Source organism: Myxocyprinus asiaticus, chromosome 32 (genome assembly GCF_019703515.2).
Source record: "Myxocyprinus asiaticus isolate MX2 ecotype Aquarium Trade chromosome 32, UBuf_Myxa_2, whole genome shotgun sequence".
Lineage (NCBI taxonomy): Eukaryota > Metazoa > Chordata > Actinopteri > Cypriniformes > Catostomidae > Myxocyprinus > Myxocyprinus asiaticus.
In genome coordinates this window covers 26,099,250-26,126,661 of record NC_059375.1, presented here as the reverse complement: position 1 = coordinate 26,126,661, position 27,412 = coordinate 26,099,250, and the positions used below count along the sequence as shown (strand labels likewise).

At 37.8% G+C, this 27,412-nt stretch overlaps 1 protein-coding gene across 1 annotated transcript; it reads right to left on the bottom strand.

Annotated features, from left to right (window-relative positions):
- On the bottom strand, positions 1–27,412 carry glud1b (glutamate dehydrogenase 1b). Its single transcript, XM_051668037.1, has 13 exons — positions 26,838–27,412; positions 16,620–16,700; positions 16,345–16,400; positions 14,899–14,962; positions 13,728–13,822; positions 9,239–9,418; positions 3,750–3,887; positions 3,526–3,663; positions 3,093–3,173; positions 2,771–2,894; positions 1,622–1,713; positions 1,421–1,483; positions 1–1,058 (listed from the first exon to the last, which is right to left on the bottom strand). The coding sequence occupies exons 1-13, from the start codon at positions 27,232–27,234 to the stop codon at positions 939–941; spliced, it is 1,629 nt and encodes a 542-aa protein (XP_051523997.1). The 5' UTR covers positions 27,235–27,412; the 3' UTR covers positions 1–938.

Here is a 27,412-nt window from a genome sequence, read left to right as displayed (position 1 = left end):
TCAAATCAATAATGATTTCTTTTATTCTCAACAAAAAAAGGCAATATAAATTTCCAAGACAAAGTTCAGATATGGGTGCATAAGCTTGGTGGACAACTTACTCTAGGTTTAACATTCGTTGCACATTTACAACTAGCAGAACAGATCTCTACAAGTTATGGGGAGAGGAACTGGCTTTGATACAAACAAAACCTGTATCAAAATGTACTGCACACTTTTCAGCTAGAACTTCTAGAACATCTCCAGGGCAAAACATTGAGAGGAGACAAAAACATTGGTTGGGTTTTACTTTGTGTGATGTACTGCATGAACTACAATGAAAAAAGTAAATAATTTCTCTGTTTATAAATCTCCTGCTCATGTGTGTAAGGCATCTTTAGAGCTGTCTTTCATTACTGTAGCAATCACCATTTATATGGTTTGCAACAATGAACAATAAGAAAGTCAAACCTACCGCAAAATGAAAGAGGACAAAAATACACCAAGTTGAGCACAGTTATATTTTCAGGCGAGAGGAAGCAAGGATGGGCCAAAACAACAGTCAACGGACATTTAAAATTGTGCGCTACAGCTGCATTTTGCAAAGGACCACATAAGTCAACCACAGATCAATACAAAAATCAGGGACAAAATAAACATGTTATAACAAGACATACTTAAGAAACCTGATTAATTTTGTTTTGAGACTTTAGGCTACAAAATGTACAGCAAAGCAGTCAAACCTGCAGCCTCAGAACACAATAAACAACTTTAGAGTTCTCAAAAACTCTGTAGAACGATAATTTTGGACTATGACAGTGTCATGGCTTCATAATAGAGAAGGAACTTTGTGGGGTTAGCCTGATGTAAACTCTGATATGTTAAAAAAGGTTGTGGAGGGAGAATCAAGAGATAATGTATGTTTTCATCTTCTTTTTGCAAAGGGCATTTTAGGTTGCTTATGTAAAGGTCAGGCCAGCTTCATTGTACACCTTGAAGACCTTTTCAATGGCGTTGACATACGCTGCCGTCCGTAGATCCAAGCCAAGGTTGTACTTGTTCGCTGTGCGCATAATTTGCTGCAAAGGAAAAAAAAAATACATGTTTGACTACATTCTATACAAAAGCTACAACGTATAGAGCACAAAAACTAAGCAAAATGCCAAGCTTCAGTGAATGTTAAAGATTTTTGCAGAGGGCAAGGTGGTTTTCATTCTGTAATAAACTAACATCAGTCTGAGGCTAGGGCTGAGCATTGTGGATGACAGTTCATTATAATTCATCGGTTCCACAACAACACAATGCTATAATTAATCAGCTGACATTGAGAAAAGGGTGTTTCTTTGTTCTACCTGGTTTTATTTTACATGTGGTGTAACCGATTACTCTATGGGCTATATCTGTTTCAGTGAGTATAATGGCCTTCAAAGCTTTTACTTACCCTGGCTGACCTTTCCATGGTGTAGGCAAGACCAGAGTGCACAATGTCCTTCTCAGAGGCTCCCTACAAGTCAAAGACAAACACCACAGATTTCTACAAAAAACTAACATGACATGTAAGAAGAATTGCAGGTTTTTAAAAGAACTTCCAACACACACAAACACACAAGGCTGAGAATGTTAAGACAGAATGGATACTCACAGCTACTCGAGCCTGGAAATCAGCAGTGGGGACAATAGGGATTGGGCCACCCTGCTTTCCAAACTTCCTCTCAAGACTCTCTTGCACAGACACTGGAAAAAACAAAAAACAAAAAATTAACAGAGTGAAAATTAATTACAGATCAACCTTTTTAAACAGAAGTTTGTGGTGTCATGTTTAACGATATGCATGCGTTATTATGGAGCCTTTCATAAGGGTACAAGCTGTCAAGAGGTTACAAGAGTGAGTTATCAACTACAAACAAAATCATTTACATACATTCTGATGATGGGCAATGTTTTAAATGTTATCTTAAATTGTATTTTTATGCTGCATAAAATTAAGGGATGCAAACTCATAAGGGGTGAAAATGTAGAGACAGTCACTGGTGTTTCAAGGGTATGTTTCCCATGGATTATTTGAAAGAATAAGCTTAAAATACATTCTAAATTCATTTTAGTTATGTTAATGATTAAATGAAAGTTTAAACCCTAAAAAAAGTTTCACACATGTAAACAAATCATAAGCAGAGACAGGTCCAAGAAACATTTCATCAAACATATTTTGGATTCAAAAAAAGCAATTTCGCTGAAAATTGCACTGCTGGTTTGTGAGTAGTGACTTTTTTTCTGTCACAATGACACATCTCTTTCATGATAATGTAATGCATCAATACTCTGGTTTCCATCCCATCTAATTACCGCAAATGACATTAACTGGCTCTTTTTACAGTGAATTGGCAGGCTGCTGGTGCCTGGATGCCAATTAAACTGGTAAAACCACAGACAGAGGGAGAGGGAGAAACAAACAGAGGGTGAGAAGGGGCATGTGACTTAGTACATAAAGCACACAATGGGAAGGGAGGGACAAACTGCACTGAAGGAAAGAGTGTCACATGCTGCTGATCACTGCTCTACATAAAGTCTGACTGCATACTAAGAAAAAGGGAGGGAGGTATGTAAGGAAATAGAATAAAGAAAAACGAGAACATCAAGGGTGTTACAGAGAACATTCTGAAGACATAAAGATGCACGGTGGCAGACTTTCATTGATTCCATGCTGCTACTCTTTGAATGACAGGAGCTGAGAGGATGTCTTGCAGGGCTGTTAGAAAGAATAAACTGTTTTGAATAAACAGTATACACATACTGAGCAGGTGGTAGTTGGAGTCCCTCTCATATTTAAAGGTCAGGCGACCATAGCTGACATGGTTCAGGTTCTTCAGCCACTCAAAGTAAGAGACTGTCACACCGCCAGCATTCAGGTACATGTCCTAGATGTTAAAGAACAGCATGCACAGTCAGTGAAAAGCAAACAACAATTTTTGAATGTTGAAAGAGTTTAGAATGTTCATTACACTCAATGCAATTCTGCACTTAGAAAAGGTGAACAAAATGCGTCCTTTCTTATTTCTCAGAAAGGACAGATTACAAATTGATTTGAGAGAATTTAACATTTAAAGCACTCTTACCGGAATGACCATGATGTTCCTCTCTAGGAAGATCTTGTCAGCATCAGGTGTAGTGGGACCATTGGCTCCCTCAGCAATAATCTGAATCCATAAAATGTCCATATTGACACAAATTTCAATCCAACGCAGTTATTAAATCCCATATTGTGGAACAGAGTGCTACAAATTTTCAATCATTCAGGGGGTCTAGATGAATTGTAATGGATGGACCTCTTTTAAATGCCATCACTGCATGGAGATCTCATTTACAGTTTAATGCAGTGTTCATGTATACTGTGGACAGCTCTATGCAAATTCTATTGCCAAGAAGAGCCCCTTGCTAATGATTTACTGAGGCCCATTATGCTACTACTCCCATGTTTACTGTTTGTCAACAGCCTTCAACTGGAGCGCTTTAAACCATACAATCTGAATGATGCTCTTGATGTCAGACCTTAGCTTTGATATTTCGAGCATTCTTCCTGGTCAACTGTTTTTCTCCAGCAGCAGGGATGAGGATATCGCACTGTGCTTCCAGAATGTTCCCCTCGTAGGCCTGAGAGTTGGGGAAGCCCACAATGGTGCCGTGTTGCTAAAGGGAAAGCACAGACATATTCAAAGGGAAGTTCCCACTAAAGTTTGAAGAATGCTGATTGTAAATATAGAGCCATTCCGGACCAGTTTGTAGTCCTCCAGCTCTTTGGGGTCCATGCCATTGGGGTTCCAGATGCTGCCATCAATTTCAGCAATCCCCACACACTTAGCACCATAACGGTGAAGGTAACGCATGGAATGTAGACCCACATTACCGAAACCCTGTGTGATAGGATAAGAGAATAAGAAACCAAATAAAATTGTGGTTTTAACACATGATCCTGAGAACATTCACCAGATATCCTGTCATCAAGCAGTCTGCTTCTTTTGGGGAAGTGGCTCCCCCATGTGGTTTGATTTACCATAATATAAAACAGCATTGTTTTTTGTTTTTTTTTTTTGTTTTTTACACTTCAAGACTATTTCTGAAAAGACTTTATGTGAAATGTAAATGCTGGTCACATTAAAATGGACAAAAGGGAAGCACTCATGCAAACTCAGTGTAACAGAATTATGCAATCATCTCTCCTGAGGCTTTCTCTTACACTAATGTCTAGGCCATCCTTTCTCTGCTCTATTTAAATCCATAATACAACGACGTCTTTTCATCCCCTCCCTACACATTAAATCTTTAAAAAGAAAGTAATTTTCGGAAGGCAGTAATCCCAGATAAACAGCTGATGAGAATCCCTTCCCCCTAGAGCCTGGGCCATACTGATTGACTTGAAGAGCTTTAAACACTTTGTGATTAAGACTGAACTTCATCAGAACATAAATACAGGGACAAAACTAGAGGTAGACCGATATCGGTTTTACAGATTGATCGTGCCGATGGTTGCTATTCGAAACAATTGGTTATCGGCAAAAATCTATGCTTCATATCTTGTGAATAATAATAAAACTTGATCCTCATTAAACCTCATCTGGTAAAGTATACACACACTTTATTAGGAACACTATGGTCCTAATACAGGGTATCTGCAGGTATCAGCTCATCCAATTTAATACTTTTTAATACACTTTTCAAGACCTTTTCAAAAATATGTAAGACTTGCTCATCACTTCACTCACTATCGGGGTTAATGCATATATTTACTCACCACTAGATGCAACATGAACTCACATATTAAAATGAAACGTTGCTAATGCGAGAGTAAAGGGCTGGCTTGGTACTGCATGCCTATTATGAGTATTTTTATGCAGACATCTACAGTAGTTATTAAAGTTCATTAATTATGCTTATATTCATTACTATAAACAAGGTACCTCGACTGGATGTCACTCCAAAAATCTTACATAAACATCCATTTGTTTGTGTTTTCAGTGCACTCACTGAGGCTCTTGTAAAACATGAGCACAAATTTTTAATTTAATTATTTATCACACATTATACATTTGCACATATACAGTGAAATTCTTTTTTTCACATATCCCAGCTAAGCTGGGGTCAGAGTGCAGGGTCAGCCATGATACAGTGCCCCTGGAGCAGATAGGGTCAAGGGCCTTGCTCAAGAGCCCAACAGTGGCATCTTGGCAGTGCTGGGGCTTGAACCCCTGACTTTCTGATCAGTAACCCAGAGCCTTAACTGCTGAGCCACCACTGCCCCCACTGAGCCACCACTGCCCCATGCAATAGCCCTGCATTACTGACACTACCAACAAGCTTCTCCTTGAACTAGACCAAATCAAATTATATGTGCTGTCATGCCACACGTGAAACTTTTTGCTTCATCGGAGCTATATTTTTGCTATATCGGGGAACATTGTTTGAAAAAGCTGGCAAATATCTTCGTTCAACCTGAATGAGTGGTGCTTTACCACTGTTCTGACACATAACATAACTTCAGCCTGCAATGAATCAGTTGCCGTTTATTTATTTGCACCAATACAGCAGTTCAGTTGGCCTAATAAAAAGCAGTATTTACCAACATATATTTTTACAAAAAAAAAAATTTTATGTGCAAAAATTACAGTACAGTTTCACACACTTTGGAACCCATTTGAATATTATTTTATTATATTATTAATATTAATTGCGGGTTGCTTCCTTTGTGGGTTGTTTTTATATAATAGTAATATATTTCTGTAGTATTACTTCACCTTCACTTGGAGCCTTTATTTTGGGGGAAAGCTCAGTGTTTATTTAACGGTTTACATCGTTCCTCATTTTAAATCTGGTTAAACACTGTCATCTTTTCTGTGATATTGTGTCATGTTTTTAGATTTGTATAATAACTTGGGTTTGACTCTGGCCTTCAGGACAGCCAATGGAACAGCACCCTCTTACTTTAGTTCACTCTTCCAGGTCAATGTCCCCTCTCGCTCCCTGCAATCTAAGAACGAGCGACGCCTGGTGGTTCCATTACAACGTGTTAAAAAGTCGCTCTTCTGATCATTCATATTCTCTGTTCCTCAGTGGTGGAGAGCGCTTCCACCAGATATCTCCAGATATCACAAACATAGCTGTCTTTTGTTCCAAATTGCATATAGACTGCATTTAATATGCACAGTTTTACCATTATCTATGCAGCAGATATTAATAGTCATCTTCAATTATTTGTATTTTTTTATAAAAAGCTTTTTAATATAAAGTAATTTCACCATATCGTGTGATATCCTAAAATACTCAGTGTTGTAAAATATTTTACTAACTTTTTCTACTAATTCATGTTCGTATTCATTTCAAAATTAGTTATTTCAATATGGGACTTTTATTTTGAAAAATAATGACACCGGCATCTCGTCTCATTATCTGTACACACACCAACGCAGAATGACAGCCAGGGGCATAGATTACAGGGGGGAACAAGCAAGTACAACCCCCTCCCCCACCCCCACCCCCACCCCCCCCAATTTTCAAGCCAAATCTACGCCCTTGGTGACAGCACAGGACAGCGTCGGTTACAGCTACAAATGCACATATTGTGTCACGCTCCATCATTTAAGATGTAATTTTTTGGAGAAACACGATTTTAGTTTACGTTTTTAAATGATGTCACTGTGACAGATTGCGGTAATTGGCCATTCAAACAGAGAGGGGAACAACGCTCTTTCCCTCAAAAGACAAAAAAAATATGATTGAACCTCTGAGGGTATGTTGAAAGATACGGTACAACTTACTGAAATGTGTCTTCTCTCATGTAATCGCACAGTCTGTTAATGTTGAAATGACAGTGGAGAAAATGAATGGGAATATCTCGAGCCCCGGAGCAGCACTCACGGGACCAGCGCATATGTACACTGAACCAGAGATAATTTGGCAGAGATGGGCCACTTCTATTAAAATTAATGGGAGAAATTGGAACCCTCAACCAAGAAGCTCTAGCGCCCAATGGTCAACAGATGTAGAAAGGAAGTCCCGCCTTACAGTTAAAAGAGCCAATCACCTTTTAGATAGAGACATCACCTGTCAATCAACTCTAGAACGCATATGCAAATTAACTATACAAGTCGGGAAAATTTAGTTTTTTAGCATAATATGAGGTAAAGTATCACAATTTATGATACCAGTATTGTCAGATTTTATTGCTGATTTGAAATATGTCCTTTGATTGTCATTTTGACCAACCGTTTTTGAGATTTTGATCTTTCTCCATTCAAGTAGATAGGAGCTGCACTGTCAGGACTGGAAATAGCCTCCTGAGAGCATTCCAAACATGGCCGACAGTGGACTGACTTGCTAGAAGAATTTGCACTGAACGTACAAGTGAAAACTGCGCTCCCACTCTACATGATGGTCCTAATAAAGTGCCCGATGTGGTCTTCTGCTGTTGTAGTCCATTCGCCTCAAGGTTCTGCATGTTGTGCATTCTGAGACGCTATTCTGCTCACTACAATTGTACAGAGTGGTTATCTGAGTTACTGTAGCCTTTCTGTCAGCTCAAACCAGTCTGGCCATTTTCCATTGACCTCTCTCATCAAAAAGGTGTTTTCATCTGCAGAATTGCCGCTCACTTTTTAGTTTTTGGCACCATCCTGAGTAAACTCTAGAGACTGTTGTGTGTGAAAATCCCAGGAGATTAGCAGTTACAGAAATACTCAAACCAGCCCGTCTGGCACCAAAAATTATGCCATGGTTGAAATCACTGAGATCAAATTTTTTCCCCATTCTGATGGTTGATGTGAATATTAATTGAAGCTCCATACTCATATATGCTTGATTTTATGCACTGCACTGCTGCCACACTATTGGCTGATTCGATAAATCGCATGAATAAGTAGATGTACAAAACCCTTCATCTGGTGAATATAAATGCTATAAAAAGCCTAAATTGGTTAATACTTAGAGCATTGTAACGGAGCCAAGTCTCTGTCATTTCAAATAAGAGCCCACTGTGTGTTTCGGGATTAATTATAGTTAAAGTCCCGCCTTATGCACCAAATCTTCATGTTTTCCGATTATTATTTGGATTTTGGTTAAACAATAAATTATATCTGGGGTTTTATTAATTTTGGACTCTTGTAGAGTTTGTGCCTGTGCCTGTCATAGTAAGGAAAGACCAAGAAAATGTTTATTAATCAATCTATAAATCGATTTTTACAACTAGTGGCCGATTATTCAGTTATCTGCCTTTTCCACCACCTTAGTTATTGGTATCTGCAAAATCCACTATCGGTCGACCTCTAGACAAAACAACATTTTATTTATGTGGCTCTGATTCTTAATTGTAATTGTGAAGTCAAAAGAGACTTTCACAGAGCTGACAAGGAGAGTATGGTTGTAGTGTGGGTACATTCTTTTGCAGTATATTCTGAAGGAGCCATGCAGCCCATGAAGGGAGCCGAGAGTTATACTAGAAGCTGACAATTGATTAACGCTTCCCTTTTTGGGCCTGCAAAACACCACATGAGAAGTTCTCGGCACTAACCAATGATGTTTATTGTACAGGGAACTGCCAACAACTACCTTTGTCATAGAAAAACTTCAGACAATTATCCAAATATAATAGGCAGAACTATTTAAAGTACAGTTATGTTCAATTTACTTTACTTTTATGCATTTAGCTAAATATTTTCACTTTGTGTGTTCCCTGGGAATCAAACCAAAGACTTTGGGGGGTAGTTGTTGGCAGTTTATGGGTAGCTCAGCGAGTAAAGACGCTGACTACCACCCCTGGAGTCGCGAGTTTGAATCCAGGGCGTGCTGAGTGACTCCAGCCAGGTCTCCTAAGCAACCAAATTGTCCCGGTTGCTAGGGAGGGTAGAGTCACATGGGGTAACCTCCTCGTGGTTGCTATAATGTGGTTCACTCTCAGTGGGTCACATGGGGAGTTGTACGTGGATACCGCAGAGAATAACGTGAAGCCTCCACAAGCACTATGTCTCCGTGGTGACGTGCTCAACAAGCCATGTGATAAGATGCATGGATTGACAGTCTCAGACACAGAGGCAACTGAGACTCGTCCTCTGCCACCCAGATTGAGGTGAGTCACTATGCCACCACGAGGACTTAGAGTGCATTAGGCATTCCAAATTGGGGAGAAAAAGGGGAATAAAAAAAAAAAATAGAAAATTAAAAAAAAATATATATATAAAATGTCCATGTTATTTTTAGATGCTCTATGTGTCTGTACCTGAATAATAAAAGTTTTGTCAGTAAATCCAGGGGTCAGGCCCAGCTTGCTCATGTAGGAGGCTTCATTTATAAAGTTCTCAATGCCGTGGAAGACACCACGACCAGTGGCTGAGATTCTGCCATGGATACCACCCTGGCTAATGGGCTTTCCCGTCACGCAGGCGTGGGCATTGATATCCTAGAGACATACAAGACAAACAAAAAGAAAGTTGACATGAAAAATTTTTGGAAAGTTGACTTGCTATACGCCATCTAAAACAATTATTAACAGCAAACATATTTTTATAATTACTATGTGAAATGTGAAAGAATGTGAAAGTGGATATTTACGGTAAATAAAGGACTTAAATATTGATCCGTTTCTCACCCACACCTATCATATCGCTTCTGAAGATATGGAGTCTTATGGATTACTATTATGTGGCCTTTGTGATTTTTGGACCTTCAAAGGCCTGGTTACCATTAACTTGCACTAAATGAACCAAAAGAGCTGAGACATTCTTCTAAAAATCTTTGTTTGTGTTCAGCAGAATAAAGAAAATCACACACATCTGGGATGGCATGAAGGTGAGTGAATGATGAGAGAATTTTTATTGTTGGGTGAACTATCCCTTTAAATGTAATTTTATCTTTAAAAAAAGTACTTACGTTTATCTTAAACATTCATATAAATTTTAACAGAAAATCTTGGTGTTAATAAGAAAAAGCTCAGACCCATTATGATTCAACTATCCAGATATTACGCAAGTGATAATACACATAAAAAAAACACCGATTTAGGCTTTCAGCTTCACATCAATCAATAGTGGTTGTTCATAGGGAAAGATGAGGACAATATATGGAAACACTGACACACAATTATAATAGCTAGACTGTTGTGAAGGGGTCATGTGCTGTTGTGAGGGGTGTGTGAGAGGGTTCACACACCTCAACCACATGACAAGCTTCCCCAAGGGCAGCTACTGTAGCCCTATTTATGCAAGTGAATGAGAAAAAGCTAGTGAGATAGGAGATCCGTGCTCACAGATGACGCACAAGAGCAAGTGGCAAGGGCGGAGGTTACTGTAGGGGAAGGACAAACTCAAAATAAATAACAGCAACCTAATAGAGCTGTTCAGTATGCAGTCCTAAAACCCACAAGAGAATTAGCATTTGAGCCATGGGTCCCCTTGGGAATTTCTAATGGGCTTTTAGAGTAGTGGTTTTCAATTTATGAGTGAAATAAGGTCTGTGGTTACTTGAAGAGACTTTTAAATTTTTTCTACAAAAATTATTTATTTAGTTTTTCCTTTATTTCATTCCATTCTTGAATACGTGGGATAGTATGCAGCAACACTACTGCCCACTTTCTGTGTGCATAACAAGATGAAATCTGCTATCCTAAAAACCCATTAGAAATTCCATAGGGAACCAATGGAGAATTAGCCGTCCAGTTTGGCCTACAAATCATGAATTAACAGTTCTATTAACCTCCACACAAGTGGCCATATTTAAAAAAAAAAAAAAAAACAATTGACTGCTAATAACTGATGTTCTGTAAAATCACCCTTTTCTAATAACAATCAAACATCTGCAGGGCTGAGAAGAGAGATCAAAGCATCTTATTACTTCTAAGATTTTAATCAAGATGAATTTGTATGTCTGATTAACCAAAGCTACACAACATCTCCTTCGACTGCCTCTTTGCACATGAAAATTTGCAGAGACTGCAGTATTGGTGCACAGGGATTAATGTCTCAAACTCAAACACGCTCCAGTTCACTAATATCATCAATCATTTACTTTTCCCTTGTAGAAGAGTGACAGAAAATATCCCTGCTGTTTGAAACATATCAGGTCCTGATCAAGCAGGAATGTTCTCCACATCTCTAATGCCCCAAATTCCTCTTTTAGTCAGAGTATGCAATTCTCAACAAATAATTAAAAGATAATGTCTCTGTGTCAATAGCAACACTATGGCGCAATCAGTCAGGAATGAGCTGTGAAATGCCCAGGTTGTCAATTTGCCAACAAGAACCAACAGGATAGAGCAAATATGAGCGAGGGAACGGTTCCTAGAAGTCACACTATCAGTGCATGGACAGATATGGATCAATATGCATGGGAGACTTTATATCTTAGGTATAACTGTGTGTGAAGGTAATTGCTAAGAGGATTCTCTGCTTGTAGTACTAGTGCTTGTAGCCTTATCTAACATTAAAGGGATAGTTCACCCAAAAATGAAAACTATAGTGTCATTTACTCTCCCTCATGTCTTTCCAAACCCGTATGACTTTCTTTCTTCCATGGAACACAAAAGGAAATGTTAGGCAGAATGACACTTTTTTTTTTTTTTTGTATGAAAAAAAAAAAAAGATGCAATGAAAGCGAACAGTGACAGAGACTGTCGTCCCTAACATTTCCATTTGTGTTCCATGAAGAAATAAAGTCATATAGGTTTCGAAAACAAGAGCGTAAATGATGACGGTAGTTTCGTTTTTGGGTGAACTATCCCTTTAAGGCTACAGAAGTGGCAGTGTTACATAAAATGTTGTTTTCTGTGGTCATGCTGTTGCCAGGGTGATGTTTGGGTGTGACTGGATTTTTCTGGACTCTTGCCTTTTCCACAGCCTAACTTGGCAAAAATCATGTGTTTGCTCCAAAGATTCTTGCTATGTCCTTTCAGGATTGGTACAGCTGGATGTCTTTTACACTGTTTCTCCACATAAATATTAGAACACTCCAATTTAAAGGTAGAAAAAGAACAAGACAGTATTGCTACTTTGTTGTCATGGTGACAGTGCTAGTACTTTCTTTAATTACAGCCCTTTAGGGAGCAATAACCCTGACCATAAGCACCAAGCCAAACACAGAGTGACTGCAAGAAATGCTTGCATTGAACAGTCAGGATTAAATTGAGAGATGGAGGGAAAATCTGCATGATTTTTTTTCTGCCTCATACTCCACTGATCTCTTTCTTTCTCTGCTACTTGATGGTCTCATCCAAAATCATACAAAAGAAGCAACACTCATATATGTATATTTACACTCGTAAATGTATATATAAATCAGAGGTCTGGTTGCTATTTTCCATGCAAATAAAGGCCTGACTTTTCAGTTTATTGGGGCACAAAGGTAAACATTGCACAGTGTGTTGTATAGATAGGCTTAACATTATTAAAGATGGACAAACAAAAGTCGTAAGTCTGCTGATATAGCTACAAGAAGGTGAAAGAGCTCTACTCCTTACATACAAGCTTATTGAAGAATCTAATCTCTGTGGACTGTTGTTTGTTCCATTTATTGCTCAAATACCTTTATAGGTCAGGTGTCCACTTCTTCCAAGTTTTTTTCCAATACAAATTATATTATCAGCATAATAATTAGAGCGAAAACTTCAACCAAAAAAATCATGTACATTTCTGAATTTCTTAGTATTTTTAACCCATTTTGTTTTTATGACAGCATGCACTTAAGCTGGCATGGACTCAAGTTTTTGCAAAACCTGATGATCCATGTTATCCCAGCATGATTTGAGAATATTCCAAAGGGCATTTTGCATGCTTCAACGGAAGCCAAGAAAATCTGACCTTTTGTACAAAGGAGTTAACATGGTTAATGTCACAAATTTGCTTACATTTAATTAGTGACCTAAAAATAGTGAAGAATCTTAAATATTTCACATTCATTCTACATCACTTGTTAAAAAACCAAAGGGGGATGCTATACCGCAGAAAAAGTGTACACTTAAAATGTTAAAGTTTCCGTATACATAAGTCAGTCATTCTGCATTTATATTACTTAAAATAACACAATAAGGCCTCAACTTCTGCGGAAAGTAGCATCCCCTAGAGGTGATGGGGTAGAAATATTTAAATGAAAATAAAAGTCCTTCACATAGCACTTAAATGGACAAGTCATATATCAAATGAAAGCTCTCATTCTCTGGAATGTGTACAGTTTATTCTGTAGCCCTAACACCACAGTTTGAAAGATTTTCAAAGAATCACAAAGTGAAATATGATTTCTGCAAGTCATCAAATACAAACGTCATTTATGTGCCGTTCACTGCTGCTGTAAGCCCCAAATAGATAAAAACTTTATATCTGCTTTTTTCTTATGCAGTTTTCTAAAATATGAGCCATTTTTTATATGTCTGTGAGCTTGCTTGGCTAAATAATCTAATGTTATATCTTAGATGTCCAGAACAAAATATGCCATCCAGCAGGAAAACATTTCTGAAAATATTCGATTTTTTGCATTTAGTCCACAGTATGTGTGAATGGTGAGCTTTTAAATTTGAGAGAGAAAAATTGCAGGTGGCAGCCCAAAAATACACCAGAGTTTAAGGGGCTAAAAATCCTAAAACTTATTATTAACCTTTTGTTGAAAGAGACTGGGCATTATTCTACAATTGACAGTGATTCCAATGTTTTGAAGACATGTCAGAGGGAGTTTTATGGGTATATGTGATAATAAGGAATCATGAGAGATGGAAAGTTGCTTACAGTGTGGGCAATAGTGTTGGCATAGGTGTCAGCAATCCAGGACATCTCCCTCTCACCGGTGCTCATGTCAGGGGCAGGTACATCAATGCCAGGTCCTGAATGGAAAGAATGAGACAGAAGGGAAGAGAAGGACAGAGGAAGGGGAGAAGGGAAAGATACTTTATTACAACTTGCCAGCTGTACGAGAGCTGTAAGAATGCAGAATGTGGTCATGTGAGCAAGCACAGGGGAGACTCCAGTTTCACACCGGTTCACATTAAGCATGCTAAATATACCATGGCCAAACCTTTATGTACATTACAATATTTCAAGATACAATGCAATGGAGCTCCACTTTTCCTATAAATGATCTGAGTAGGCAGCTTGTGTTGTTTTTTTTTTGGACTGTTGGAGTTTAGTGCCCACTTTGACACTGTGTAGAGAGCAAAGTGTCCATCCCCCACACAAATAGCGGCCACTTTAGCTGGCATAAACAGGCAGGCATCCAGATAAATAGCTATGTGGGCAGCCTTGCACCCTGAATATATTTCCAAAAACAGCTCCAGAGGGGGCAGGGAAGCAGGCAGCAGGGCTGATTCCTGACAGCAATGAAGTACAAAAACTCTTCCGGGTTAAAAGAGCAGGGAAGTGAAGTACAGTTAAGGAGTCTATGGGAATGTTCTGATAACTCCACCTTTGTTGTAATGCAGTGACATCACATAGTTCATAACTAATATTGACAAACATCTTTATTGTACTTCAATTAAGTGAGAATGGATCTGCCAAGATGATAAATTAAACTATGTTTAATGGATTAATTAGTGTACTGTAATAAAAGGTACTGTACTTAGGCACATTAGATGTTTCACATAAACATTTGTCTTAATATGGTTATATCTTCTTTTTGAATGTTCACTGCACTAAGTATTAAGATAAATGATAAATAAAAATGATTCATGGCATTATTTTTTAAACATCTTAACTATACAACATTTAAAAACTGCCTAAAACTTTTGCACAGTACTGTACATTCTGAGTTATTTTGGTTTCCTGGATGCCTTTGGTGCCGAAGATGTTTACGACAATTATTTGGTGCCTGGATGCCTCCATGTGGTTTTATTTGAGCTATGCAAAAAATGTGCTAACAATTGCTTAGCATTCAAAGAGCAAAGAATGCATCAATATAACTCACCAATAAATCCCTTTTTGGCCAACTCAATGGTGAATCTTCTTGTGATTTTCTCCAACTCATTATCCTGAACGGAAACAAAAAAGAGAAAAGGGTGAAAAGTAAACAGGAGTACATATTCAGGGCAGTCTGTTGTAACTCAGAATAAACAAGTTAAGCTTAAAATAGATAAAGAATGTGCAATTTTATGAACTTTTATAACATGACAACCATAAAAGGTAAAGTCCATGTTATGTGCCTGACGTTAAAGAACCGCTCTTTATCTCCAAATAGCTCAAGGTAATTGTTCATGGAAACTGTATAAAAAAAAAGTATAAGAAAATCCTTCAAAATAGCTGCATCCAAGCACATCCAACAGAGTACACAATTTGTGCTCTCTGTCATTGAGTGTGCACAGGCAGATCCAGAACCCAGCTCGAGCTATAACGAACATAATTTTGCTGCTTTGAAATAATATGAATAAGACTATTTGATGTGTGTGTGTGTATTTAGAAAATTAAGAATAAGTTTTAGTGCAAACTTATTGATGAATCATGATTTCTGCGTGAAAATGTCCGTACGCAGATTTCACGTGCAAATACGTGCATACACACAGTTAGTAAATGAGACCCATTGTCAGATTTATAGTACAACTTTACATGCAGATGAAGAAAAACAAATGCTAAATACTATAATTTTTTAAATGTACAAACCCATAATCAGAACACTGCAATAACAAGCAAGTTTATAGAGCGCTATGGAAGTGGAAGTAACAGGAGATATGGAAATACGTTCACTCCTCCCTGCAGCAATATGAGGTTCAGAGAGAGGACCCAAGACAGAACACACAGTACATATACTGTACATGATCATTTCAGTTAGACTAAAACAAAAATACATTTTTTAAAATTGGTGATGATAAATGCATTAGTCTGACTGAAAAAGTACCAGTCTGATTCTTGCAAAGTCGGACTAACAGACCTAGATAACATTTTGTATACACGATAATCAGACCATAACTGGCATCTGCATTGTGTGCATGCTCTGAAAGACAGAGGTGACACGTGACATGTATTTAACTCTGTGTATTTGATGTCCTTCAAATATTCGATTATGCATTGTGTCATGTACACTTGGACAGACAGATGAAGACTGTAGCTTGACTATGCAAAAACATGCTGTAGTGCATGTTTAATACAGTCTATATATTATGTAATGTCTGTATATTGTGAACTTCACAGGCCTGATATTAAATTGAAACAGTAATGGGTAGAGGATACATCCAGAGAATGGCTCAAGCACATGAAAAAGAAGGACTCATGGAACAAATTGAGTTTTCCCTTCATTGAGCCCATGAAAAAGGCAAACACAGCCCAGAGATAATAAAGGAGCTATTTCAGGATCACAGAGACTGAGAGAGATGGTCTGTGTGCTCAGAATGTATAATGTTAGTTCGTGTTGTGTACTTACGGAGTAATTCCTGGGGTTGATTTTCACTCCAGCTTTAGCTCCACCAAACGGAACATCTAGAAGAGGATAAATTACTTGTAATCTATGAGACTTTAGAGGCTGAAGGATTTTCTAAATAAAAATAACTCAATGACTTGAGTTATTGATGTATAAATAATCTATTTGAGTGTAAGGGAGAGATCAGAAGAACCACGCACACAATTCAGCAATACATCAAGATTAGACCTTGAAAGATGACTCCACTTTAATGTTTGGCAAAATAACATGAAGCTTACCCACAACAGCACACTTGTATGTCATCAAAGAGGCCAAAGCTTTAACCTCATCCACAGACACATCCATGCTGTATCGGATACCTGCAAAAAAAAAAAAAAAAAGTAAATTGGTTACAAAAGTCTGGGCAGATTTTTACTCTTCCGACTAATAAAGATCAAAAAATTCCTAGAAGAAACAAAATGGGGTTTATTATAAAAACATGATGATTTATAGGATTATGTGGGCAGCCTTGCACCCTGAATATATTTCCAAAAACAGCTCCGGAGGGGGCAGGGAAGCAGGCAGCAGGGCTGATTCCTGACAGCACTGAAGTACAAAAGCTCTTCCGGGTTAAAAGAGCAGGGAAGTGAAGTACAGTTAAGGAGTCTATGGGAATGTTCTGATACCTCCACCTTTGTTGTAATGCAGTGACATCACATAGTTCATAACTAATATTGACAAACATCTTTATTGTACTTCAATTAAATGAGAATGGATCTGCCAAGATGATAAATTAAACTATGTTTAATGGCTTAATTAGTGTACTGTAATAAAAGGTACTGTACTTAGGCACATTAGATGTTTCACATAAACATTTGTCAATATGGTTATATCTAACCATATGAGGGACAAAATGGGGAGAAACAAAATGGGGTTTATTATAAAAACTGACATTCTGAAGCTACACAGTCTTTGTCAATTTTTCTGGAAGAACTTATCTTCATTCACAAAGAATGGATAAACACGACAGAATGTAATCTCTGCCAACAAGTAAGACATAAGTCTTACAGTTGAAGTCAGAATCTTACATACATTTAGGTTGAAGTCATTAAAACTAATTTTTTAACCACTCCACAGATTTCATATTAGCAAACTATAGTTTTGGCAAGTCATTTAGGACATCTACTTTGTGCATTACACAAGTAATTTTTCCAACAATTATTTACAGACAGATGGTTTCACTTTTAATTGACTATATCACAATTCTAGTGGGTCAGAAGTTTACATACACTAAGTTAACTGTGCCTTTAAGCAGCTTGGAAAATTCCAGAAAACGATGTCATGCCTTTAGACAATTAGCTTCTGATCGGCTAATTGGAGTCAACTGGAGGTGTACCTGTTGATGTATTTTAAGGACTTCCTTCAAACTCAGTGCCTCTTTGCTTGACATCATGGGAAAATCAAAAGAAATCAGCCAAGACCTCAGAAAAGAAATTGTGGACCTCCACAAGTCTGGTTCATCCTTGGGAAATGCTGAAGGTACCATGTTCATCTGTACAAACAATAGTACGCAAGTATAAACACCATGGGGCCACGCAGCCATCATACCGCTCAGGAATGAGACACATTCTGTCTCCTAGAGATGAACGTAGTTTGGTGTGAAAAATGCAAATCAATCCCAGAACAACAGCAAACGACCTTGTGAAGATGCTGGAGGAAACAGGTAGACAAGTATCTATATCCACAGTAAAATGAGTCCTATATCAACATAACCTTAAAGGCTGCTCAGCAAGGAAGAAGCCACTGCTCCAAAACCACCATAAAAAAGCCAGACTACAGTTTGCATGTGCACATGGGGACAAAGATCTTACTTTTTGGAGAAATGTCCTCTGGTCTAATGAAACAAAAATTGAACTGTTTGGCCATAATGACCATCATTATGTTTGGAGGCAAAAGAGTGAGGCTTGCAAGCCGAAGAACACCATCCCAACTGTGAAGTATGGGGGTGGCAGCATTATGTTGTGGGGGTGCTTTGCTGTAGGAGGGACTGGTGCACTTCACAAAATAGATGGCATCATGAAGAAGGAAAATGATGTGGATAAACTGAAGCAACATCTCAAGACATCAGCCAGGAAGTTGAAGCCTGGTCACAAATGGGTCTTCCAAATGGACAATGACCCCAAGCATACCTCCAAAGTTGTGGCAAAATGGCTTAAGGACAACAAAGTCAAGGTATTGGAGTGGCCATCACAAAGCCCTGACCTCAATCTGATAGACAATTTGTGGGCAGAACTGCAAATGCATGTGCGAGCAAGGAGGTCTACAAACCTGACTCAGTTACTCCAGTTCTGTCTGGAGGAATGGGCCAAAATTCCAGCAACTTATTGTGAGAAGCTTGTGGAAGGCTACCCAAAACGTTTGACCAAGTTAAACAATTTAAAGGCAATGCTACCAATACTAACAAAGTTTATGTGAACTTCTGACCCACTGGGAATGTGATGAAAGAAATAAAAGCTGAAATAAATCATTCTCTCTACTATTGTTCTGACATTTCAAATTCTTAAAATAAAGTAGTGATCCTAACTGACCTAAGACAGGGAATTATTCTACGATTAAATGTCAGAAATTGTGAAAGACTGAGTTTAAAAGTATTTGGCTAAGGTGTATGTAAACTTCTGACTTAAACTGTAACTAGATAGTGGGGATGTCATAAAATATTGTTATATGGATTATTGATCGGCACGTTATTCTATCAATATTTCTTTAGTAGGTGAGTCCGGTGTGTGATCCCCTTTAATTTACCCTGCTGCTCACAGTTTACCAAAGTTGTGTTGAGAAATATGTTTGAAAAGACAAAACCCTATTATGCAATGAGCAGCCCAATTTCTATCTGAAAAAAAAAAAAAAAAAAAAAATCCCATATATATATATATATATATATATATATATATATATATATATATATATATATTATCGATGTGTGAAAAAGGCATCGATCCCAAGCCTACTAGATAGGTAAATATTGTAGAGACAAACTTTAATGTTGACTTGACAAAGCCTTTGTTTGAAAGATAGACAGATGAAAAGGGAGAAGGAACATTTTCTGCATACCATTTCATTAAACTAAAAAATTTATTAAAAAAAATAAAAAAATAAAATTAAAAATCGCTTGCAGCACCTTTAAAGCCATGATATCCACAGTTTTCCTGAGCAATCACTGGGTGGCACAATGATGATTCTAATTGCCTGTTTTCTGTTTCTGGTCTCGAGACGCAATGCAAAACTAAGGAGTGATCCAGATGTGATATTTGGAGTAAAAAGGAATTTCACACACAAATTCTGCAGGTTGTTGGTTGTCATAGCAACTCAAAGCAGTTAATGATATCAACGAAAAATTAACTTGGACCATCGATTCATGTCATCAACATCAACAAAAAACAAAAATAAAAAAAAAACAGTCATCTCTACTCTGTGAAGTATCGGCACTAGAGAGCCAAATGTTTTTGAAAACTTCTAAAATGTAATACTTTACCCGCTAAGAATAAACGCAGATGAGGGTGAAAACACTGGAGACTGGAAATTGAAAACAGGTGAATTGTGGAACACATCCACGTTCAGGAAAAATATGGATAGCAGACCCTGTGAGTGATTGTTTACATTTTAATTTTTTGACAGTTAGTTTACATTTAACCAATTAATTTTATTTTTGATCATCCATTGTGCGAAAACAGTTATTCCGATCAGTTACAAAAGATATAGCTACACAAGTTAGAACAGTCTGTAGGTCTGTGCAGAGTTTGGTGGATGTAGCTTAAAAGCTCTAGGAGTTACAATTGATAATTTTGGTCTTGGTTTAGGGATTTTGAAAAACCCTAAACAAAGTCTGTAGAATAACAGTATGTATGCTTTCCATAATGATGGAGTACTATGGCACTTTTTGCAGACACAAACCATGCTAGAAAAACTGCTGATTAAAAAAAATACATATATATTACAATACATGGTATTAATAAAGTGTAGTTAAAAAAATTAAAACAATGCTGTTTATTAACCAATAACAAATTTTAGACTTATATAGTAGGTCATGTGACACAGGTCACCTCTTTGTGCTATGCTGCTAAAATTCCAGCTCAACCTGTGTTTTCTGGTCACACTCCAGTGGGACAGGTGCCACCATTACTCCCTTCTAGAAATACTGCCACTTAACCCTTTAAGCTCTGATAGTGTTTTTAAAGATTTCCTTTTTCAGTGGCATGCCCAAAATTAAAGGCTTATAATTCTTTAAAAAAAAAACAACAAAAAAAAAAACAAAGAGGGTCAATTGTTTTGAAGAAAACTTTTTTTTTTAAATGTATTAATGATATAGATTATGATAAACTGTGAGACCCTCAGCCTAAGAATTAAAAAAAAAAAAAAAAAAAAAAAAAAAAAAGAGTTCGTATTAAGCGACATATGCGGCTGCATAGGGCCCCTGTGGCCACCAGGGGCCCCCCTACCAGAATTTCAGTATAGCCAATTAATTATTTATGAATTTGACCATCCTCAGCCTAAGATCTAATGTGTTCCCATTGTGATCAGGGGCTCACTAAACGTTGGGCAGAGCAGAGAGCTCAGATGGGCGCATGCACATCTTTTTTCCGATCTGGAATACGTGGTTGGCAGCTTTTTCCAGAGGCTTGGCATTTCACAGGCTGGCTGAAAGCGAGGGTCATGGCAGCGACTCGCTTACCTGTTTCCTGGACCTGAAGCGGCACCCCGCATTTAAGGACAGCAGTGACGAGGTACTATTACATGCACATCAAGTGCATTTCTTCCCACTGCCAGCAATGTATTTAAGTTCAGTCACAATACTTATACTACATAAACTGATGTTGTTAGATTATATACTGTTTTATTATACACCAGAGACTACACTCCGCATGGAGCGGAACACTTTAGATGCGGATTTAAAACAAACAACGAAAAGGTATGTATACGGTACACTACAGTAGTCGTTGTCATATCATTATAAAGTAATTAATTTGTTGACTAGATGCTACATTAATAAAGAACAGCAGAATGTTTGTCGACAAGGCTGAGAGGACACTAACATTAAAGCTAACCTCAAGCGGATAGAACAATGTGACAGTCTGAGCCGCTTCACTACCGAGTTCAGCCGAATACCACTGTTATCTGTGAATATTGCTACTCTACATACAACTGTACTGAATAAAAAACAATGTGGTATTTCGCTGTTATTATGAAGCTTGAGTCTGGAGTAGTAAGAATCAGTGCAAGTGTAACACCATGTGAACTGTCTATTGAAGCGTCCCCCCCATTTTACTTTTGACCTAACATTTGAGAATATGGACCGACTAAAACTTTTTATTTATTTTATGCACATTAGTTGAAAATGAAATGTTCTTTTTTAACAGCCAGGATAGCAATGTTCTTTCCAATAATATAATGGTACTGAATGGTTTATGTATTTATTGTGCCCACTTGTGGACTAAGGAAAATCAGCTGACTTTAAAATTCAAATATTAGTTCATATATATTAATATTTATTTAATTTAAAAAAAAAATGAATTTACAATTCATTTTCATGGTTCAGTCTGTAGTTTATTTTTGTCATAAAGTTCAGCACTATTTTACTTTGTGTTATTTTTTTCATTCAGTATCAATTTTAAAAACTATCGGTTGATACATCGGTTATCGGCAGGTACTGCCCAACTTAGTTATCAGTATCAGTAAAATCCACTATTGGTCGACCTCTAGGGACTCATTTTCATGTGAATCCCCTCCTCTTAATAATGGCATATGATATTTTGTTTTGTTTATTTATTGATCAGTTTGATGTTTTTACCGATTTCAATAATATGCACAGTTCACATTTATTAAGAAATTATCAAAACAGAACAATTCTGATTTGTCTACAATTTCAAAGCACTTGTTCAGTTTTGGTCATAATACCTAAATGCATTGTAAAGTAGAGCTTCTAAACTATAAAACGATACCTATTTTGTGTTGGTCAAGACTGTAGTTATTAATATTTTGTAAAATCATTCTTTTCTTGGCAGACCCACGGTTTCCGAACTTCAGCAACAGCAGAGAAGTGACCTCAAAGGGCATTGTGAGTGTATAGCCATCTTTACACCGCAAAGGTCGCACAAAAGATGCATCTGAATAGGCATTTAGGTGTATTTACACACCAATTATAATTGCATAAATATAGTCAACATCTTGCTAGTGTTCTGTTGTGTGTTTAGAGCTCATAATTTAAATATCAAACTGTATATCCTATTATGTAACAATGAACATTTATGCAAAATACAAAACAAGAAAATAGGCCATTTTGTAGTTGCATGGCAATGAATAAATCAGGTTGGCAAGTGGATGTTCATTATCACTGATCTGTATAATCAAAGGGACATATTTAATTATACACATTACGTAAGATCAAAGAAAAGAACACTATAAAAGGAGGGTAAAAAATATTTAATGATACACAAGATCAAATAAAAAAAAAAAACACTATGAAAGGCTAGTACAAAATATTTAATGATACACAAGGAGATAAAAACAAACTATACAGGGTTCCCAGACCTTCGTTTTGACCAGTGAATTCACAAAGAGTATTCCTGTCGTTTGTGGACACTGGTTAAGGATTTAAAAAAATTTTTTTGACATTGCACACACACACAAAAATTATATTATATATATATATATATATATATATATATATATATATTTTAGAGCAGAGCATAACTAGTAGAAAATGTATATCACTATAGAGTTTTCCATAACTTATTATTCAATTAATTTCAATTACTTTTCCAAGCCTGGTTTACACATGACCATGGGAACCCTGACTATTAAAAGGAGAGTACAAAATATTTAATGATCAAAAATGTATAGAAATAATAAAGACTATAAAAAGAAAGGCTAACCAGATGAATTAAAAGGTATCTCAATGTCACATATGCTAAGGGAGTCCTATGTATTTGTGAGTACGAGTGAGTATGTATGATGTGTGTGGCTGCAGTATGGCTCAGTGCCCAGTCACCTTCTCCGCCAGCCAGGCTGCACCATGAATCTTGATTGATTGTGTGAATGAGTGTGTCATTCTCCACCACACACTTGGCAGAGACATTCAGCATTTACAATAAACAAAAATGTAACTCTGCCATCCTCCAAAAGTACATGAGAAAATAAGACTAAATAAATGAGTAATTTGCAACATTCAATGACTGCATTAGGTTGCAATGTCTCCAAACAACACAGATGAGGATGTCTGGCCTAAAGCAGTAAAATTATGCACTATAAAGTTCATTCATATTTAATATTCATAACATTACTGAGAAAGCAACATACAGGCCATCAGAGATAGACTACGCCAAAGAATGAGGTGGTGTTGAAAAAAATGAAACAGAAAAAAACCTAATTTAACATAAAAGCATCCTCAACAATTTGGTAAACATTTAGCATTTACAAAAACATTCCACAGAAATGAGCCCCTTTAAGGCGCCTTTTTGTCTGCATTTAATGGCTCACAAGCGCAACAGATGTTGCAAGTGTTTTTTCCACTAGCTGAAATGGTCTTCACTTATACAGGCATAGAGGGTGGGACAGACAGAGAGGGCTAGATGGTGGGGGCTCTTAAGGAGAGGTATGACTCAGCACAGTCCTCCTACTGTATCCAATAAACAGAAAAAACACAAGAAACCTGGACAGCATCTCCCTCAACTCCACCTAGCTAACTTGTTTGAGATACAAATGTAATTTATAATAACCAGGATGTGCACTTGCGTACACAATTCTGCATGAGTCTGATTTATGAAATCCTTTCTTTCCACTACTCTTGCAAACAGGCTTACAAGCCCAATAACCTTCTGCTGATCCAGTGCATTCATGCGCATTACTTTGGCTAACAGATGATTAAATGCAAGAATCAGCCATTCGCTGACTAAGTACAATTATTTCATACACCTCTTTCCTCTGAAGGTGAAGCCTATCAGCAATAGTTGACTGAATTGCTCTTGCACTTTGTAATTTGTACCTCTTGTAAATCTTGTCTATTAAACAATGTCAGTCATAGCACTTTTTTAGTGAAAGTTTTTGAGCCATCGAGAACAAGGGTCTTTGTCAAATGAATGATCACAAGTGCGGTAACCAAATTTTGCTGATTTGCTCATTTCTGCTATTCTAAAAGCCTGTCAGCAAAACTGAACAAGCAAATCTATTCACACAAAGAGAGGATTTCTGATCATCTAGTTTTCTGATTCACGCTTTCTCAGGACAGTTATTTCAGTGATATCGGTCAGGCAGTAGGAACATTTTATGTGTGGTATTCCCAAAATGCTTAACATACTTTATGAACAAACAAAGAAGGAATTACATAGGTTTGGTGGCCATTGGTTTGTGAAGAGATTATTGCACTGAGATGCTTATTAGCACTGGACTTGTCAGGATCACATTCATGAAGTTTACTTTAAAGAAATAGTTCTTCGTGGCATTCCAGATGTGTATGACTTTCTTTCTTCTGCAGAACACAAACAAAGATTTTTAGAAGAATATCTCAGCTCTGTAGGTGCTCACAATGGAAGTGAATGGTGACTAGACCTTTCAAGCTCCAAAAAAAAAAAAAAAAAAAAAAAATCACATAAAGGCAGCATAAAAGTAATCCATATGACTCCAGTGGTTTAATATATGTTTTCTGAATGCAATCACTTTGGGTGAGTGATCTCCATTTGTCTACCTAAAGTGCTCCAGACTGATCAGGGTACTAATTTTCTGTCGAAGGTGTTCAAACAAGTTTTAGAGACCTTAGGTATTCAACACAGAATCTCTAGTGCCTATCACCCTGAGTCTCAAGGTGCACTTGAGCGAAGTTCACAGAAGTTTCGCTAGTTGTCATATTATCCATTATTTACAATTGTTTTGCTAGATCACCATCGCTGCCGGTAACTCCGCCCCTTCCGCTATGTATGGCAAGCCACTTGCTCTGAGTGCACGAAGTGTCCAACATTCCACACTCCATTTTGATAGTTGAAAATGTGCATCATCCAGTTACTTCTACTTTTTTTGCATTTTCAGTGTAAACATAGTACTCACACTACTTACACTTCAAAATGGCGTAAAACAGTGCAGAAGTGTGCGGTTTGGGACACACCTATGGATTAAACGTCATATGGATTAATTTTATGCTGCCTTTATTTGCTTTTTGGAGCTTGAAAGCTCTGGTCACCATTCACTTGCATTATATGGATTTACAGATTTGTTTTTTGTTTTGTTTTGTTTTTTTAAATCTTCGTTCTGTTGAAGAAAGAAATTCATACACATCTGGGATAGCATTAGGGTGAGTAAATGAGAAATTTTTTATTTTGGGGTGAACTATCCCTTTAAGTTCTCAAAAACAAAAAATAATACAACAAATGGCATCAGTATCTTCTCAATAGGGAAGTGGACTCTAATATAAAAGGAACAACACTGCAAGAAACAAGAATATACAAGAAACAACCTTAATTGTTCTTGTCGAACCACACAGTGTATATTTTATTTTGCATCAAAGTTAAATGGTCTCACTTTAAGGTCACATCTCATTACTTAAGTGGAACCAGCCAAAACTGCTTATGTTACACTGGCCGGCCACAGATATGAACTTAGAAAGCATTAACGTAATAAGGACAACAAATACACACGGGTGAATCGGATGTCTCCAAAATGCTGTGTGTAATTGTGAGCCGAGTGTGTCGGTCATGCAGCTGGTGAGCCAGGGTGTCTCAGCCCCACCCTAAAACTCTCTCTCTCTCATGAATCACAATACATCACCATGCCACCCCACAAATCACCCAGAATGCATTGCTGTGACATCTTCCCCTCCCACACTGCATGGCCTCAATCTCTTGATGACCACCATTCCTTAACATCTGCTATTTCAAGAAAAACCCTGCTCCCACTCATAATGACAACATTTAAAGTCACATTGTTCGACTGTATACCAACCTCCCCCATAGCAGCTAACACACCCCGGCAGATGTTTACTAACCTAACTACACAGCGGAATTGACATGAATGATCCTTTTTACTGAAGCCTTCAAAGGGAGCATCATGTCTGTAGTGAAAACACACAGATGACTTGTGACAATTTGTTGCCGATGATTGGTATGAGGGCAAAATCAGTTGCAAGTTTGGATAAAAAGTTGAAACTGGCCTGTTGGCATTCTTGACTTACAAGCAGTCTGCACACGACACATAACAACACATTTCCAAACACAAAAGTAATCTCACACATGTACAGGTGCATGGTTTGCCTGTCTGACTTGGCATTGATTGAAAGCGCAGGGCTAGTCAAATTTAGCCAAATTTCATGTTTATAACCATGCAGATATAAAAAGGACACACATAGATTTGCACGTCATTATGTCAACCATTACCAGACTGTATGTACGTCTAATAACATCTTGTTGCGCAAAGCACATGCAAACTGATCTGTTATGCACTCTTACTGCACAATGAATCAAATAAATATATCTTACCCCCTTTGCAGGGGGTTCTATGTTGGCTGTGTTGCGCCCTGTAACCCTCGATAACCTCCCATTCTCCGTTGTCTCTCTTGATGGGGAAGGACACACTCAGGACGTGGTTGCAGGGTTTAATGATCTTGAGGATTCCCCGCACACGGTGTCTCTTCTGCTCCGGCGTCTCCCGGGTCTTCAGGTCATCCACCAGCTTGTTTTCAACAATAGTAGCGCCGCGGTCGAAGAAGCCCTCCACCATCCTGAAGAAGTTCGGGTCGTCCTCTTTGTCGGCGGCATCGCTGTAATGACGCACCCTCAGTAAAGATGAGGAAGCTGGTAGAGCGGACTCGACGCAACCCGAGGCCAAAGCGTTACACGCTCCGCGAGACAGAAGCTCCCCAAAATACCGGTACATGTCGATAAGGGGCTGTGAAAGTGACTATGTAAAAAAAATTAAAAGATGATGGGTTGTCGACGAGGTGAAAAAGGGAAACGAAAAGGGGGGCAGATGAACGAGACGACGGGAGCTCGGGAGCCTGCCTCGTTCAGTGTCAGAGTGACTGCGCTCATGTCTTCTCGCGCTTTAAAAGGCA